The sequence below is a fragment of the Sabethes cyaneus genome, chromosome 2 (genome assembly GCF_943734655.1).
Source record: "Sabethes cyaneus chromosome 2, idSabCyanKW18_F2, whole genome shotgun sequence".
Taxonomy (NCBI): domain Eukaryota; kingdom Metazoa; phylum Arthropoda; class Insecta; order Diptera; family Culicidae; genus Sabethes; species Sabethes cyaneus.
Window position 1 is genome coordinate 50,802,314 of NC_071354.1, and position 20,312 is coordinate 50,822,625.

Below are 20,312 nucleotides of genomic sequence, written 5' to 3' on the forward strand. Positions count from 1 at the left end.
ATGATGTTATCAGTTTTTATCTAATTAGTCACCATCATTCATTTTTTTGCAATTTAAAACGAAAAATGCAAATATCTCAAAACATCCCCAATTTTATTTCAAATAAATATGCTTAAAATGTTCGCCAGAAAATTCTACATAAGAATCACTTAACTAGAAAAAATAATATTGGTAGTTTGGGAGATATGGCGTTTTGAATATCGAGGGCATGCGTAATTCTATGAATTGTTGGTGAAAGTATCTTTAAACACGTCTACCTGAAGCTTCCGGACATTTTCATTACTAAATAATGTATTTTAATGGAAAAGATGCATTTTCAACATAGAATCAATATAATAAATTTTGTTGTTCTGGATACTTTTGAATATATTCAAATAAAAGTAACAAATTCGTACAATTTTTTATAGTTTTATTTTTTAATTGCGCTAGTTATTTGTGCAATATAATGCATTGTTATGTCGACAAATGCGGTATTTCACTCTTGAGATTATTCGGAACTTCGAAATAATTTCGAAACTTGAAAATGACTTTATTGACACTTTATTGCTCTATGGGAAAAACTAGCCTAAGAACGAACAAAATTCAGAAACTGCCTGCCAACTGACAAAATATAAATAATCTTATGTAAAATTTTTCGACAAATCTCATGGTGCCCACCTCTTCCCTAATTGGGTTGTTTAATGCACAAGAAATTTCACATTTAGACACATTTATCCATGAAGAACACTCCCAGGAACTATTAACCAAATTTATTTTTGCGTTTAAATTGCCCATGGCTTCGTTTTTTTAAAAAGCATTGTTTTGATTTTTTATTAAAAGACACTTGCGTTTATATAATGACGTTCGTGAGTTGAATGAAGGTTGTCACAAACTATCAGGAAAACAAGCAGTGATTGTCGCGAATGATTTTTCGATGGCATGTAGTCTTAAATATTGACCTGACTTATTAAACATTAAATTTTTTTTTGATATTTATCCAATAACAAAATTCAAATTATTTATATTTTCTTCTGTTTTATGCCAATCTACATCATATGCCATAAAAATCTATATACAGCACTCGTGCGCTAATTGCACGTCCTCTAACTGCACCGTCTTTTAATTGCACGTTCGCTAGTTGCACGATCGTGCAACTAAAAAACAGTTATCTGTCAAACTACACGTGGGTTTCCAGGTGGTTGCTATAAACAAAAATGCAGCGTTGCCGAATGCAAACTTTCTAGCTCTGCATTACGTAGATACATTACAAATAAATTCATGCAACTTTGGCTAAACTTTCACTAATTGAACACATATTCATTAAGCTTTTAGTTCGTTTGTAAAAATCTAGATGTTTCTTTCCAAAATTTAGCGTACGTGTGAATGCATGTGAAGAGTTCTTTACAGTGATAACGCATCACGTTTTACAATAAATATTGGCAACTATCGTGCAATTAAAAAACGAAATTCGCTAATCGCATCGTCTCATTCGTGCAATTAGCGAACGAGTGCTGTACCGTTAAACAACCCAATTGATCGCCCCGCCGTCTCGTTCAAGTCGGACCGTTTTTGAGAACTTTTTAAACCGGGCAGTCGTCCGACATCCTCACGACATGCCCAGCCCACAGTTTTGTATTGGGAAACAAAAGGCAAACGATGAACTAAATGTAAAGAATCTGATGGTTAAACACGGCTGGGGTGGAGTGGTGGTAAGCGGATGGATTACGGCTAAAAGTGTTGGCAATTTAGTCTTCATAGATGGCATAATACATCAAAATGTCTATTTAGACATTTTAAAGCAAAATTTGAAGCCAACCCAAGTAACAATTTCAGGTTGATCAAACGCTTTTATAGCTGATTTTATTCAACCTGTGGCTGATCTATGGTTTAGGTTTAGAAATAAAAACCTTTTTTCAGCTCTTAAACATCTAAATCTGGTGATTTTATCAAGCTTCAGGCTTAATTAATAGCTGCTTTCGAAGCTGCAATGAAGTTTAATAGAAACTTTTTTGCGCTTTTAAATAGCCAATTTGCGCAATGCTGTCAATTCTATTTTTAGAACGAGAAATAGTTTTGCAATCTGCTTTTCCAGTCGCTTAATCAACGCTTCATCCACCTTTATGCAGCCAAAAAAATCTACCTTTAAATTTAAAAAATAAAACGCGGCCTTTTTTTTATTTTGCTGTAAAAACATGTTTCGAACGCGATATTTTTAATTTCGAATAACTTTAATTCGTATAAGTAAAGCTAAGTGCTAATTAAAAATGCATGTCTTTTTTCCGGGAATTGAACCCGCCATCTTTCGATCCATAAGCACTCACCGTATGATCCGCCCCATTTGCATCTGCTGAACGGACAGTGAGAATATCTTTACACCTGAAGCCTAGCCCGCCTAGCGTGAAGCAGTCGATAATGTCGATAAATGATAAGCTTTTGCTGTCAGCCGAATTGCGAAATTCTATGATCTGACAGTAAGTGTGCTGTGAGCCGAAAAAAAACTTGGTAGAAGTTTGTAAAGCCACCTTAACACCTTTAAGCAACCCTAAAGTAGTTTGAAAGCTGTGAGCCTAATGAAAGCTTCCACTCTACATTTTAACACCTTTAAGCGGCCGTAAAACGGTTTGATGTTTATGGCTGTTGAGAAGCAGATTGCTTAGCAGAAAAATCCGCTATTAAGCTTGTTTATCAGCTTTTGGGAGAGAACTGGTTTGAAAAACTTAAAGTAGCTTAAACATCGCTTATTTAAACACCATTTAAGTGCTTACTTTATGCAGCTTTGATCGCCTTAAGCCAACCCGTAAACAGCCATTGCTCTTGCAATTCAGCTACCGTTGTTACTTGGGAAGTGCCAACAATATAGAATTTAGTCAAAGGTTCAAGTTTTACCGAGACAATGACCCATAACACAAAGCACTTAAAGAAACCCACACGGTTACTTTACAACTGCTCAAAACTTATTGATACTCTACCACAACATCACTCTACCGTTCAAATATTACGTAACGCCAAAAACGCCATTGTTACGAGCCCCCCACCCTCCTGCAACAATTTGTAACAATTGTTTCTTACACCCTCACCCATACCCGTAACGCGTAAAGGCCCAGACACAATGCATACGGATTTTACTACGTTGCGGCAATTTGACAGTTTTTCCATCCAGCTTTTTACGAGCCATAATGGCGTACGTGTTCGTATTATTCGAACAGCATTTTTGACATTTTCCTAATACATCACACGATTTCTTTCCGCACGTTCACTGTAAAACTAAAGGAATGTACGGAAAGAAAACGTGCGATGTATTAGGGAAATGTCGAAAATGCTGTTCAAATATTACGAACACGTCTGCCATTATGGCTCGTAAAAAGCTGGATAGGTTTTCTGTCAAATTTCCGCAACGTAGTAAAATCCGTATGCATTGTGTCTGGGCCTTAACTTTCACAACTCTACGTATACTAGATCACTCTGCCGAAGATTGCGACACAGTACCTTATTGCAATTTAGCTCACAAATGTCGGGTAATTAGTTTTTAGGTATTTTTATATATTTTTTCTAAATACAGCCTGAATTCGTTAATTGGGCCACGACTGCACTCCAGCTGATTCGCTAATTGAGCCGACTGACAGTTGTTAGAAATTTCTAAACTCGAAAATTCCACACAATTTTAACATTCAAGTTGTCACATAGCCCAATTAGCGAACACCCAATTAACGAACCGCCCAATTAACGAACCACCAATGAACGAAACTTTGCTGTAGTTTTTTTTATGAAGTTACGCTTAACATTATCGCTCAAAGCCCCCTCCCCCAAAAAATTGCGTAACATTTTGCAACAGAAACTCAACATATCCCCACCCCCTGCCGCGTTATGTAATATTTGAACGGCACCTAAGCTCTATTTGCAACATTCGCCCTTTTGTTAATTCCATCTATGGTGAAACTGAATTTGAGTAAAAAACACGTAAATTAAGGTTTCACCGCTTTTCTGTGTCGAACATCAAAACAAAAACAACAAAGTCGAATTTGGTTTGTTTGGTAAAATCGTAAAATGTGTGTTGCATCTCGTTGTTAAAACTATTGAAACATGAGTAAAAAACATGTGGCGATTTGCCGTCTTTGTGTGACGGAAACCTGGAACAGAGTGGCAATATTTCCCCGGGGTAATCTCTCGGATAACAGAGTCGAAGAATTGATCAAACTTGTTGGAATAGTGGTAAGCAGTTTGTTTTGTTTACAGCTTGTTCGTCCATCTACGGTTAAGCGTCGATTGTGGTCCCCACCAAACTGCTTTTTTTTCGTACTTGCTTCTTAGTTGGTTTGCCGTCCTAAGACAAAGCCTGACGAACAAAGTTTCTTCAATTTACTCGCTTGTGAGCTATACTGCTCTCCAATTTCTCTTACACCGTGTACTCGCTCCACCTGGTCTAACCATTTTCCTCGCTACACCCCTAGTCGTCTTGTTCGTACCGGATTTGAGGCAAACACCATTTTGCAGAGTAGTTCGGCATTCTTGCAACATGTCCTGCCCGTCATATGCGGCTAGGAAATCAACGGAAGATGGTGCGGGGGAACTCTATATTCATGGCCCAGTTAATAGCTCATCCTTCGCAGAGCCCGGCTTGATAAATTCCCACAAATCTGTTCCCAATTGGAAATCGTGATCGCACGACAGTTCTCGCAGTTTAACTTGTTCCGCTTTTGTAGATTGGACAGATAACCTCGTCTTTCCACTCTTCCCGTAGCAGTTCTGTATCACAAATTCTAACAATTAGTAAATCTTACCCAAGTATATTTTTTCTATCAGGTAAATCGCAAAACTGAGCCAAAAGCTGTGTTATGTTCCGAATGTTTTGCTACGCTAGAAGAGTTTTATAAATTTAAAACACAATGTCAAGAAAACGATAAGCGTATGAGAAATAATTGTCAAAAATCGGACAATTCAAAAGCTCTAGAACAAAGTACAAAACAGGATGAGATAACGCATTCTAGAGATACAGCAGGCAACGGCAAGACTAACGAAAAGATATCGAATGCTAAAGTTGAAAACGTCGTATCACCGTCATATTCCAATACACAGCACAAAGCAGTTATTGGTTCTCAAAGTACTGCTGTTAATGAAGTATTTGAGGATGTGAATATGGAAGACAAACATTCGAAGGTAACTGGGTATTCAAAGATACCACCCAGGTTAGTCGGTTTACCGGCGCTAAACAAAATGCTCGTTCTATCCGAATCGTACGGAAAATTTTTTCACTTTGTGAAAAGGTCACGATCCATCTACTACGATTTGGTTTTTGAGGGAGAACACTATAATTCGGCTTTATTTGGACCTCGAATAACCTGCTGGCGATGTATTCATCGAGAGAAGCTAAACTGTAACGCTCGAATTTGTTGCACAAACGATTACAAACATTTTGAGAAAAGACACGCTCACTCGCACGGGATTTTATTACCAAAAAAAAGTGGAGTTGTGTTTGAACCGGCTGAGGCCCTACCCGATATATTTAAAATCTGTCGAAAGCACAATGAAAAGGTGAAATGTTCTGAAGTTTATAAACTAAATTATCCTAAATGATCCTTTGTAAAATTTTCAGAGATACAATAGACAATGGCATTCAGAGATTGGTGGACAAGAAGCGACTTCTGAACCTGCTAGCTCAACTGAAAACCGCTCTAATGCCTTTTCAGAAGAGTCTAGATTCAATGGTGAAGTCTCAAATTCTACAGAATTCGTACAAATAAGTATAGACGACCTCGACGATTATATCGTTGAGGCACTGGATGAATCAATGACCAGTTTACCCGTTGAAGATGTTCACGAAGACGGTACCACTTTTGATATATTAGAAGACACCGATGGCGATCAGATAGTTGTAGAATGTCCACCTGAATCGAAGGAAAAGTCCAGTATGGAACAACCAATCTCACCAAAAGTAACTCGTAATTCTTCGGAAAATTCTTTTTCACACGTAGAGGACATGCGTGACACTATGAACGATACAGAGAGCGATTACGAGCAACCAATTCCTGTCAACCCCACTGAAGATGATACTGCTGATAAATTAGAAGGCACCGATGGCGATACGATTGTTGTAAAAAGTGCAATTAAAAGGCCCAACATGAATAAAGTTGAAAAAACAAAGCCGTCGAAAATAGCTCGTAATTCTACGGTAAATTCATCACACGTGGATAAGGATCGTGACACTACGAACAATACAGAAAGCGATTCGGAACAACCGACCCAATTTCATTTAACGATTGATACGGAAGTTGTGGGCAAAAATGATTTCAGCAATCCGGTTCTCGCCAAGTCATATCCGGACTATTTTTACTTCGAAAAGAGTTCTCGTTCGGTCAATTATACTCTGGTGTTCTTTGGTGAACGGTTTAATTCGGCCCGCTTTGGCGTCCATTACACGTACTGGCAGTGTTCGCATCGTAAACGATTCAGCTGTAAAGCAAACCTCACCGTGGCCAATGATTATACAGCATTCGAACGAAGGTTTCACCATACCCATGAGATAATCAATGTTAAGGAGGGAGCCATTTTTACACCTCATCAAGCATTACCGGATCTATTTAAATTAACCAAAAGCCGGTCTGCATGGGTGAGTGATTTTTAACTATTTGAAAAGTATTTAAAACTGTTAGATCTTCTATGTTCTATTAAATTTTTAGAGAAACTTGGATGAAACAATAGATGAATCTGAACAAAGCGAGCACATCAATGACTCTAGTACTACAGAAAATGGCACAAAATGCACGGAGACAGTTGCCAAGCAGCGAGTCACGAAAAAGATACCAGGAACACGACATAGCCCCATTGATATACCGGAGGAGTGCAGAGTATATAGCGTTCCCGAGATGGAAAAGATGTTGGTGCTGGCCGATTCATACCCAGAATCTTTTCATTTCGAGAAAGGTCCCCGCCAAACATACTTTACGATGATCTACAAAGGTGAACGGTACAATACGCCCTTTTTCACTCCTCGGACCACTTATTGGCGATGCGCAAACAAGAGGAGGTTTGCCTGTCCGGCTTTGGTTAGCGTTAGTAACGATTATCTTACGTTCGAGCGGAGATACGACCATAGCCACGAACAACAGCCGGAAAAGGAAGAAAATGTATACACTCCGAAAGAAGAAGCTCTTCCTTTGATCTTCGAAGCTTGCAGAAGAATTGTGTATAAGGTATGCGTTTAATAAGATAATTAGTAAAAGTTTGCGATTGATGCTTTCTCATCGTTTTAGAAACGTTCGCACGATATGGTGAAACGGCTATGGGCAGAAAAGGCAATCAAGCTGCAAAAGGCCAATGAAAATAAGAGTGTTAAACATCAAAATTCTTCTCGAGGCGTAGAATACGATTCTCTGTCTGATGAGTTTTATGGGTTTGATACAGATAAGTAGATCAATAAAGATCTACAAAAACCAACACTAGTTTAGATGTGCTTTAATGATTGTATAATATTTCCCCTGAAACAATTTCCCAGAAACCCATCTCCCCGAAGATATATGGATGGGAACTGTCATTAAAAATCGTTACTAATAACTATCAGTAGTTTCCAGTACGTTACAACTATCCGTAAATATCAGTAAGCAACTGATCAGAGCTACATTGGATCATGTAATGTGATTCATGTACATTTCGTACATCCGTGCTACCAAAGGAAAAACATCGCCTGTGCCTAAAACACGACGTGAAAATCATCATCGGAGATGCAAATGCGCAGATCGGGAGGGAGGACTTCTTCCGTCCAGTCATTGGAAGACATAGCCTTCATCTGTCCACCAATGATAACGGTCTGAAGCTCATAAATTTTGCCGCGGCCAGAGGAATGACCATCTGTAGCACCTACTCTCCACGTTTGAATATTCGGAAACACACCTGGAGGCATTCAAATGGAGACTCTAGCTCTCAGATCGATCATGTCTTGATTGACGGTCGGCACTTTTCGGATGTTATCGATGTACGGTCTTTTCTGGGACCAAATATCGACTCTGATCACTATCTCGTAGTGAGTAAAATTCGCGTAAGGCTGTCGAATACGGCGAAAGCTCGCGAGAGGACGCTGCGTTTCAACATTCAGCGGTTAACGGCAGACGACGTAGCAGTGGAGTACGCCAGGAAGCTTGACCAACGAATCGCAGAACAGCAGGTAGAAGGAGAAGATATAAATGGGCTGTGGAGGAACATCCATGGTGCCATCGAAACAGTAACAAGGACACCAAACATCGAGAACACTATTATCGACATGGAAACAGCAGTTAGCATCTGTGATCTCCAACCCTCCCAAATAAACCACGCCAGAACAACGGTCGCCGAGGTCATCAAGGAGAATCATCAAAAGAAGAGGAACCCTGAAGTCCGCATCGTCAAGGAACTGAAAGAAAAACCAGTATACTACGTGAAGGCAGACAAAGGTAACAAAGTGGTTATAATGAACAAGGAGGACTACGATCACCAGATGTTAGAAAAAATCAACAACGGCCCATATAGACAACAAAGAACGGACCCACTACCCGAGATAGTTAAGCGAGTTAATCGTACAATTAAAGAATGTCAACCGGCGCTAGGAGACGATATCGGGAAATTACGGACTTCAAACCCTACATTACCCAGAATAAAAGGACAACCCAAAATACACAAACCAGGAACGGAAATGCGGGAAATAATCACTGCAAACGGATCACCCACGGAAACGATTGCCAAGTGGTTGGTAACCGAGTTTCAAAGAATGCCCATGAAGTTCCCGAGCCGTTCTGTCAGTAGCACACGAGAATTCGTCGAGTACCTAAAAACATCGGGAGAACTAGCAGAAGATGACATAATGGTCTCTTTCGATGTTACGGCCTTATTCCCAAGCGTCCCCGTGAAAGAATCGATAAGCCTCTTGGAAGACTGGCTATTGAAACAGCATGAGGATAACGCATGGAGAAAACAGGTGGGAGGATATTTGAAGCTGACACGTTTGTGTATGGAGGAGAATTACTTTACATTCAGGGACAGTTATTACAAACAACTGAAAGGTGCACCGATGGGCAATGCTTTATCACCGTTTCTGTGCGAACTATTCATGGCTAACCTTGAAAACTAGCTGGAACAAAACCAGGTACTCCCAACAAGATGGTGGCGCTGCGTCGACGACATTTTTAGCATCATCAAAAAAGGAGAGCTGGAAACCATTCTAGCAGCCATGAATGGTACACACAGGAACATACACTTCACATATGAAATAGAACAAGACGGAAAACTTCCTTTTTTGGATATCATAATGATAAGACAAATTGAAAGCACAGAAACAGATATTGAAATTTATAGAAAACCAATAAACACCAAACGAGTTATACCTAGCTCATCTAACCACTCCCACCAACACAAAATGGCAGCTTTCCATCACATGATACATAGGATGGAAACATTACCGTTAAGTGAGCTAGGAAAACAAAAAGAACTAGCACACATTCTTGAAATAGCAAAACTAAACGGATATAAAGGAACGACAATCCAGAACATGATTTCCAAAAAAATCAGAGACGCATTCAAAAAATCACTAACAACACTTACACCAATCACACCAGAACTCAAGAGAGTGGCAGTAGAATACGACGGAAACATTACACGCCCTCTCCGTCGGAAAATGAGAAAATTTAGAATTGTTCTAGTCTACACGAGCCGAAACAACCAGCTCAAAAATAAGTTGGGATCAATTGAATCAATTTCGATTGAAGAACAAAGAAAATCCGGGATTTATGAAATCAGTTACCCACATTGCGAGAAGGTTTACATCGGTCAGACTAGAAGGAATCTGGAAACACGAACTAAAGAACACTTGGCAGAGGTAACAAAAGCATCAAGAGATGCCGAGAAAGGTCTGACACATCATTTTAGATCAAAAGTGGCTGAGCACGTCTTCAACGACAACCATCCGCTGACCATTGACAACGCAAAAGTAATTAACAACTGCTCTGCGTGGAAGATGGATGTAGCGGAGAGTTTAGATATTTACAAAAGGTGCTTCTCCACTTTACTAAACAAAGACCCTGGAAACGGTTTTTCTTGGCGTTTTAAGTATGTGCCAAAACACAGACATACAGGGACACACTCAGACGAGACAATTGCTGGCTAAAAACTTCGCTCTCTCTCTCTTCTCAGATCCCGGTTTCACATGATTCGTATAATCCCATTAGCTTTTTCAGGTTTCTCTTAATTTCTCTTAATTTAATTAATGTTTTAGATTTCAGACTCTTTCAATAGAATTAGTTCACCAATAGAATTTAGTTAACAATAGAATTCGTTTACCTACACCAATTGTATATACCTACACAGGTAGTCTCGGGCAAACGTTGTATCCGTCTACCTACACTATTACCCACACATAGATCTCGTACCCACCCAGTAAACCATTTGGTTTGTATATCTCGATTGCAACTGAGGTATACGAAATCATATCTGAACGAAAAAGTTATATTTCACGGTTCACGCCATATAAGAGCATATATGTACCAAAGTGGAGGCGATATACGTGCGAAAATTGTGACAACTATTTGTAATTCTATTTTGCGCAGTTTTTATAACACGCAACTAAATACTCCTGAATATTTACATGCCAAATTTGGTTCCATTTGCTTGATTAGTTCTCAAGTTATGAAGAAATTTGTATTTTATTTGTATGGAAGCTCCCCTCCCACGGGCGTAGCCAGAAAAGTTTCTTGGGGAGGGGTTTTACAAGAAGAAATTAGGAAGAAGTTTATTCAGGAAATGTGGGTGTTGCGGCACAGAGCCGCAATATGACCGCGTTGACCTTCACATCTAGCAGAACAACAATCAGTGTACTCGGTCGAAGATGAGACAAAGCGCTATTGTTGTTCTGGCTAGATGTAGTAACAATAAGCTATTATCAAACGATGTACCTATAAATAGGGTAATAAACGTGAGTCTTGAGTTCAGTCAGTTCGCAGCCACCGCCGCTGGCGGTGGTGTGCATATCGCAACACTTGTTCGTCATATATTGCATAATAATATCACAGTCCCGTTGGTAACCGGCCCCCCTTACGACGATCACGGAACAGGGGGTTTTCAGTTAAAAGTTATTTTGGTTGAAATGGAATGTTCTTCAACTGACAAAAAATTAAATTGAAATAATAGAAGACAAGTGTTACAATTTTGGCCTCCCAGTTGGCACGTACGTACCTCGGTTGAATGTTCGATTCTCGGCTGGATGAGGCTGTTAGAGTCCAGAGTCTTTTCGAGCCGCGACAAGGGTGCTACAGACAGCTTATCCTGCATGATTTTTAACATCGCTCTTAAGGTGATCCGAAGAACAGGATATCGAAACGAGAGGCCTGATTTTCAGGAAAGGTAGCAACCTCCTTGGCTACGCAGGTCAGTTAGATATTAAAGACAGAAAATTTGCCACGGGGAGGCCAGCTGCGCTAGATTGAAAGCGAAGGCTTCAAGGATTGGGATTAAAATAAACGTGTTGAAGACCAAATACATGAATAATATAGGTTCTAATGAGAAGAACGTGCCTTTTTCACGGACAGCAATCTTTGACGGCGACAAACAAGAAGTAGTAGTTGAGTTCGTGCATGTGGGATCGCTGACAGCCGCGGACAACAACACAAATCAGGAGATCCTGCGGCATATTCAAGCAGAGCATCGAGCCTACCCTTGCTAACACTCCAGGAATCCTGCTTTTAGAATATAGAGGATTCTTATTTCATAGTACAGGCGATTCCTTTACCGAGCTATAGGTATCCCGTGGATTCAACTATTGGATTCTCATATATGAATCCTGGTTCTATAAACGAGACATTCAGTGCGAATCCTCTACACAATTCCTTCACACGATACCAACGTTAGAAATCCTATAGAATCTGTGCGAATCTTTTTGGTTCGTCCGAGTACTTTACCCTTCGCAAAACGCTGCGATTAGATCGACAGACCGTGCTCACGGAGGACTTACGCGCCTTTGCGGACGACATTTAGCATGAATCAATCGTACAAGCGCTGCTTGGGGAGATTACCAACGTACATTTGTCGAAAGTCGGTAAACTACAGTGAGCCGGATACGTCGTAAGGAAAACGGTTCTACACAGAGCAACCCTACCGGCATCGGCACAGAGGGACTCAACGTGCGAGATGGCCTAAAGCGACATTTATTTAGTAAAAAACTGCGACTTTAGAGACGCTGGGAAATGGGTAGTGTTCGACATCGGAACGAAAATTGAAGTCCGGGTTCCGGTCCGGTCCGGTCCGGTAAAAAATCGGAACGAAATTTTTAGGTCCGATTTCGTTCCGGTCCGATTTAGCTCTGTTCCGGTTCCGGTCCGATTCCGGTCCGGAAGTCCGAAATTGTCCGGATGCAAAATTTACCAATTTTTAAAAAATAGGTAAATGTCAAAGGTAAAGCTTTGAATGTGTAGAACCTTCTGTAACTTCTAAACGCTAACCGGCCTGAAATGGATCATTTAAAAAAATTGAAAAATGCGGCACCATTAACTGGTGCTTGGTAGCTTACCCATCATGGAATGGTGCACTTTCAGACATAAAAGTCAGATTTTAATTAAAAAGTTGTCTTTCGACCGTCAGTTTATGCTCTTTTTAATGAAAATTAATTTAAATTCGCGATTTTTTATTTTCCCCGGAAACTTTAAATCAAATTTTCCAGTTTTCTCGGACATCACTTGCTTCAAAAGTTTAAAGCTCTTGAACAATTTGTTTTATGAAACGGCGAACAAAATCTCAGCCATTTAGCAAAGCATATCAGCATATTTCTCAAAATTTTCCACGGTGGTGGAAAACTCCTGTAGAAAAATAAAATCACTGCAGTGAAATTTTTGACACTAGCAGTAAGAAAAAAATACAGTGGACTCTTGAAAAAGTTAACTCTCTGAAAAGTTAATTGTTCAGAAAAGTTAAGCGAATATTAGCTCCCATGCAACACTCTAAAAAGTTAATGTTTGCCTTAACTTTTCTGAGAGTTTAAATTTTTTGGTTATCCAAAGCGTTCATTCACACACCTGTGTTTTCCTTCAATCTTTATTTCTCATTTTTGGATTCCTAACGCATTTTCACAGTTTAATACAGAGTCTCATCATAACTGGGATTAAATTAAACTCTTGTAGCGGACAGTTATAGCAACAGTTCAATACGGGCACATACTTATCTTAGGATTTTTGGAAAAGCGCAAACTTAGATTGAATTTTAAATGCAAAAGAAGCAATAGCAGGGACGAAACCGACTATTTTAAATTTACTGAAAGGAACTAAGTATTATTTTATAAAGATGTTTTTTTCGTTTTGTTTTCTTTTTTTCGGGTTATCCAACTGGTCGCTTAATCTCTATACCTATAAAAATCGATTTCTGTCTGTCGGTATGTTCCTTACAGAATCGAAAACTACTGAACCGTTCGGCTTGAAAATTTACATGTAGGGGTTTTTGGGGCCGAGGAAGGTTCTTATGATGGTTAGAGACCCTTCCCCTCACTAAAAGGGAGGACTCCCATACAAATGAAACACAAATTTCTGCATAACTCGAGAACTAATCAAGCAAACGGAACCAAATTCGGCATGTGAAGGTTTTGGGAGCATGAGCATGAGCATGAACGACCACACACATCGTAGTTGCACCTCCGTGACTGATCTGAGCTAATGAAGTTGCACAGGGAACCACACAGATAGCATTTCGGGAAAGTTGACTATCGTCAATGTGTAACAATTCAGTAGCAGTAGCAGTAGTATAAAGTTGTATATAGATCAATAACGGCGCCGGCCACGTCCTTGTGATCGTTAGGAAAGGAAAGGATTGTTAGTTCAACATTCGCTGTTATGAGTCCGAGTTTACCTCTGCATCTCCACGAATGTCACGGGAAGAAGGATTGTGTTAGTATGAGTATGATCAGATCTGGATTCACTGTGGTAAGTGATGCGATCAGGCGATTTATTAAAAGTACCTACTTCAAACAGCAAATAGAAACGAAACCCATGGCTTCCGGCCACTGGTGAAATAATCCGCGTAACGGCATGTGAAGGTTTTGGGAGGCAAGATTTTTTTTCTATGGTGAATTAGGACTCCTCCCCACTTTAGGAGGAGAATTAGGGCCCCTCCCCACTTCTCCTACACAAATGAAATACAAATTTCCTTTTCACTCGAGAACTAATTAAGTAAATGGAACCAAAGTTGGCATGTGAAGGTTTTTGGAGGCAAGATTTTTTTTATATGATGAATTAGGACCCCTTCCCACTTTAGGAGGAGGCTCCTATACAAATGTAATACATATTTCCTCATAACTCGAGAACTGATCAGGCAAATGAAACAAACTTTGGCATATGGGTATTTTTGGAGATAAGAGTTTTTTTATGGTGCATTGAAACCCTTCCTTTCTTTAGGAGGGGAATTATGACCCCTCCCCCCTTTAGGAGGGGGGGGGCTCCCATACAAAGGAAATACAAATTTCCTCATAACTCAAGAACTAATCAAGCAAATGGAACCAAATTTGGCATGTGGGGGATTTTGCAGGCAGGATTTTTTTATGATGGTTTGAGACCCCTCGCCCCTGTGGTAGGGGAATAAGAACTCTCATACAAACTCAGCTAATTGAACTCGAGAAATTTTAGACTCTTCCTTAAAACATAACAGACAATAACAAGACCACCAAAAACTTTCTGCAGCCGCCCGCAGAAATCAGCTATGCCCAGGTTTATTTGTTTTCCTAGGTCTACTGACCTCTATTACTTTCCTTCAGTTGGGTCCGGACGAGCGACAACGAGTAAGGAGAGGATCACCCCGAGGATCGAAATGGTACTTTTCATGAAAAGGTTTCCCGTGAAATGGTACATTCCGCGTAAGGTTTTTCACGAAATGGTATTCGGCAAAATGTTATACAATCAAGGCGAATATTTAAATGCTATCCGCTTTATTTTATCTGGCTAAGTAACAGGGGGATTGTTTTCTACTTTATTGTGAGGAAAAATTAAAAAATTTGTAAATTAAATGTAAATGTAAATAGTGACGTTACTGCCAAAATGAGTAATCTTAGGTTGAGCTCCTCAGAAACTTGCTAAACTCGAGATTGTGACAGATTCACGATTTATGTACAACACATTTTAATTTGTGGCAATACGAAGTTTGCCGGGTCAGCTAGTAGCGTTTAAAACTCTGCGCTGGGTCCATTTGTAATGTTAACGAAGTGTCAGGGAGACCTCAAACATCAGTTCTACTTGACGAGACAGGCAATGTCGCCCACTAAAACGCAGGTAGAACCCCAAGCATAGTCGTCACGCCTATGCCCGCAGGCGGAGGCGTTCCGGCCCTGCGCGGACTCCACGAACTGACTCTAAGTTCTCTCTGCCAAAGGCCGGAATGCCATACTTTAAATATAATGATGATGATGATGATGATGATGATGATGAGAAGAAAAATGATAGATCGAATTTGTTAAAGTGCTTTGGACTTTTTGTACTACTTGAGTTAGACTAATCTCATGTTTTTAGTCTTGACCTTGAAATGCGGTCATACTTGAGTTGTAAAATGTAGTATAGTGAAGAAGTGGAGGATTCGTCAGCCCCGTCTGACACCGATTCTCAACCGCGCGCTCGCTTTCAATTTTCTAACTCAAACAACCACAAATGATCTAATAGGAAAGACAAATTTTGGAGCATTAGCGGTTATCAACTTATCAGGGCAAATTGAATCTTTCATTCCCCCAGCATTTATGCACTGTCCCAACATACAAAGTAAATTGAGCGCAGCACAACCCGGACGTTCGCGGTAGTCGAGAGGAGTTGGAGCTTATAAAGCTTTATAGAGACGCACTCGTCTTCCAACCCTCGAGAACAAAGAGCTAATGCAGTAAAGCTGTGGGCTTAAACGTCTCTCTAAGGTTCAACCCCTCCCCATCGACAGACGCCGCGGCCGGCCACAGAGCACAGGACAGCCACGAGACCAGTGCGAAAATCCAGCAGCATCGCCCAGCCGAGACTCTAACACACCACACGAATTGACCTAATTTTCCCATCTGCTACCTAAGTACTTCTATTATTATACCAGTAATCATTGTAGAGTTGTCCTTCGGCATTCAACCGGATCTGGTAACCCGCTTACATCCCCTTACTAACCCTAAGTCCCCGATCGACCCAATCAATCCAACATTTTGCGGAGATATTTGTGACAGCTGTGATAAATAGAGATGAATCCCAGAAACATTCATCTATTTATTATCAGAGATTCCCATTCTGGACACATTTGGTAAATTTTTACCCCGAGTCCCACTTGAAATTACAAAAGTATTTTGACATATACCCACATTCAGAAGTAAACGTGACCGCTGTTCATTTACTGATTAGTTAAAAAGCCCTACACCACGACAAGGTTCAGTTTTATCGTGGGAAAGCATTATTTCATAAAGATCTTGCTACATATTTCTTTGCGTTACAACTTCCAGATACCTAAAAATAAGTATCCTGCATCCGAGAATATATTTCGATTTTGTGTTTATCATTTTCAATGACTCTTAGGACTACTCAGAAAAGGTAATATTTCGAAAAAGCTAGCCGACCCATTCATTAACTTTTCCGAAAGTCCACTGTATTTCAAAATTTCTTAAGACTTAGATAATGGGTTTTCCAACATTTCCTTAAAATTTTGCACCGTCATAGAAAATCATGTGGAAAACTTGTTCCAACTAATATTTTTCCTGGATTGCTGAGAAAATTTTATTACATTTTCATAAAAAAAATTGTTCTGCAATGCTTGATTTTAAAACTATAAACTTTCGAAATAAGCGATGTTCGAAAAAATCGAAAAATTTCTAGTGGAGTTTTCTGGGAAAATAGGATAACATATTGTTTTCATTGAAAAGTTAACATCCTATACTCTAAGCAAAATTTCATGAAAATCTGAGCCTCTTCGGCCCAAACCTATACGATAATTTTGAAAACTCTGATGAAACTTTTGAGTTATCTTTCATATTGGACCATAAGCGTGAATATCGGTTACCTATGGCATTACCGAGAAGATGAAGTGCCATAATTACATAACTTTTAAAATTAGTTCTTTGAAATTAAATTTTGAGGGATCATAAGGCACGAGCGCACGAGCCGATGCTGCGAAACGTTCGGTTCTAAGACCCACAGATATTTGCTTATTTTTAAAAAATAAATCGATTAGTTGGACTTGTTTTGGAGCCTTAAACAGAAAGTGTATTACTGCTAGCGAAATTATTGTCTTTCCTCAATACTGAGGAAGTTAAAGGAAATTAGTTTTAAACGGTTGTATAACATTTCGCCGAAGACCATATCGCGGAGTACCGTTTCGCGGAATACCATTTCGCGGAAAACATTTTCGCGGAAAGTACCAAAACGCCGAAAACCCTTTCGCGGAAAGTACTATTCCGCGGAAAACCGTTTGGCGGAAAGAACCATTTCGCGGAAAACCATTTGGCGGAAAATATTGTTTCGCGGAAAACCATGTTAGTAGCAAACTTTTCCTAGATGATTCAGGGCGAGCCGGCCGCAGGCAACGGCGAGTGTTCGCCGGTGACCCGCCGTTGGAAGCGCCGGCCACTGCGGGGGGGCAGCCCCCCTGCAGAAATCACATCTGTCTAGGTCTATTCGTTTTCCTAGGTCTACTGACCGCTAGTTAGTTTTCCCTAGTCCTCGCATCGATTTAACTTTCGTTGAATACAAAGCGGCGAAGCCGCTTTTTGCGGCTTCCAAACTGAATGAGCGGAGGTTCTTCGCCAAATAGTACTTTCGGCGAAAATTTTTTCCGCGAAATAGTACTTTCCGCAAAAATGTTTTCCGCGAAATGGTACTTTCTGCGAAAATGTTTTCCGCGAAATGGTTTTCCGCGAAACAGTATATTCCGCGTTATGGTCATCCGCGAATTGGTTTTCCGCGAAATGGTATTCGGCGAAATGTTATACAATCGTTTTAAACATATAAAGTAAGTCCTAGTCATCGTTTCCACTGCGGTCAGTTTTACGATCAAAAGTGCTCCGGACTTTTCCGGACTTTCAACGGAAGACCTGGTCCGGTCCGGTTCCGGAACGCTTCGTTCCGGTTCCGGTCCGATAAAAAATCGGACTCTAAAATTTCGTTCCGATCGGACTTCGGACCGGACTTTCCGGACTTTACCCGGTCCGATGTCGATCACTAGAAATGGGCGACGAATAATCCAAGATCGACTTGAATGGAGCTTAAAACAGCACGAACCATCCCGGTTCTAAGCTGCTGACGACGCCGACGAGGATTGTACAACCAGCCTCGAACATTTTCCTGTGCTCTAAGCACGTGGTTGTGAAATTTCAAGCTTCAAGTGTGGAACAAATTTTCTTCTGGGGGTGGGGGGGTTTGAAACCCCAACCTCCCCGACGACAGCACCAACCCTTATGCAAGAATAACTAAAAGAGAAGGATTACAAGAGTAAAATCACTCGTCGGCAAGTAAACAAGCAATGCGGTTAGTGTCATACCTTGTTGGGATGCATGGAAAGCTCCGAGGTAGCAAAGATATATATTTTTGGATAGAACTAAGTGTAAGCTCAATTACCTGAACAATTTTAGGTGAAATTAAAACAAAATTGTAATTGTGTGGTACATATATATTGTACCGGGATGTTGAATCTAAACATACTGTCGATAATTGTAAGCGGTAAGCACCATACAATTGTCCTAGCGCTATCGAAACATCAGCATTCAGTCTAGATTTAAACCCTTTTGAACATCTTTTTAGATAATTTCATTTCTATAATGAGAAATCATTTGATTTCTTATTAAAATTACTTAAACCGAGCTCTTGCAAAAAAAATGGTCAGCAATTCACAGAGGGATATTTGAAAAATTGTTAATTTTATTCCAAACAGATTAAAACAGGTCATCAAGAATGTAAATGGTCCTACAAGGTGGTGGTTGAGCGAGAAAGGACGTTTATTTCAACTAATAGTTAACTGTCCGAATACTTTTTTGGCTGCATTTTTAGGCAATTCAAATTATATGTACTCTATCTTCAAAACGGAAAGCTTTTCCCCGAATTTTTGTTGTGCATCTAAATATGCTTTAGTTAAACATTGTTTTAAAAAATATGTGTTACCATTCTTTGCAAAAATACTGCGCAAAATTACTAAAAGAAAAATTTATGCGCTGCTGTCCGAATGCTTTTTTGGTTGACTGTATGTAGCGTTTGTATTTATGCTATGAGGCAGCTACCCCGTTGGTAGAAAAAAGGACGCAAGCCTGTTCAAGACTCATTCCAAATTGTATTCAAGTTAAAACTTCGAGTCTAATCCCATGACCAATTTCAAGCCCGGCTTTAAGTAAAACTTTAAGTCCAAATTATTTCCAATTCCAGTCCAATTTCATGTCTAACTTTAAGTCTAATTTCCAGTTCAATATAGAGCTTGAAGTCTAAATTAGTTCAAATTCAAGTCTAATTTTCAATTCAAATTTAATGTCCAATGGCAAATCTAATAAAAATCTAATTTTAAGTCCGATCTCGTGTCTCATTTTAAGTCTGACTTTAAGTCCAATTTTACTATGGTTACTTGGTTTTTTTCCAGACCAAAACATAATTCTTCCCACCTTCTCTTTATGTCTAGGCGTTAGGGGCAGTTGAATAAATGTTTTTATTTTCGGCACCATTAAATTCATTATTCACTTAAAAACAAACAGCTTTTCGCTATTTTTACAGACAACTGCCATTCAAGTGCCAATCAGAAGCACTCTTATTGGTGTCTGATTATGCGCTCAAAATCTGATAGGGTAGATGCTCCAGTAGTTGTGGTAGTACCAGTAGTGGTGGAAACGCGAAATATATCATAATTTTGGCGGATTTCGAGATAATTTCAATTTTCTATTGTTAAATATATATTTGTTAACAGTTTTATCTAAGATACACAGCTAAAATTAAAGATGTTGGTGCAAAAATTACAAATTCCTTTTGAACAGACCAATAAAGAGCAATTGCTTAAGAAATCCGTAACAATCCATAACATTTTAACAAGCCTACGCTGTTACCCACCTGCTGCCATGCTCACTGCAAGCGTTACTAAGGGCGGTAAACAAATTTCCACTATTATAGGCAAATTTTCCACTATTATAGGAACATTACCACTACTTTAGGAGCACAGACTAATGTCAGGAAAAGCAATATTTAAGATATATAAACCAGCAGAATGGTATAAGTTTGGTATGTATTTAAAGCCAACATTATGGTGCACCATATTATCATGTAGTTCAACTGGAAACTGATAAATTGAGCGTTCAAATTGTCTTTATACACTATCCCCCGACATAATTCCTCCATTACTGGAGCATCTACCCTACTATAAAAACA

General features: G+C 39.6%; 2 protein-coding genes across 2 annotated transcripts; both read left to right on the forward strand.

The window, feature by feature from the left end:
- Window positions 1-4,003: 4,003 nt before the first annotated feature.
- Window positions 4,004-7,385, forward strand: LOC128735408 (uncharacterized). Its single transcript, XM_053829894.1, has 5 exons — window positions 4,004-4,188; window positions 4,780-5,508; window positions 5,570-6,583; window positions 6,654-7,166; window positions 7,227-7,385. Exons 1-5 carry the CDS (start codon window positions 4,060-4,062, stop codon window positions 7,383-7,385), a joined length of 2,544 nt encoding a protein of 847 aa, XP_053685869.1. The 5' UTR covers window positions 4,004-4,059.
- An 845-nt stretch (window positions 7,386-8,230) lies between these two features.
- On the forward strand, window positions 8,231-9,073 carry LOC128735410 (uncharacterized). Its single transcript, XM_053829895.1, has one exon. The coding sequence runs from the start codon at window positions 8,231-8,233 to the stop codon at window positions 9,071-9,073; it is 843 nt and encodes a 280-aa protein (XP_053685870.1).
- The last annotated feature ends 11,239 nt before the right edge of the window (window positions 9,074-20,312 follow it).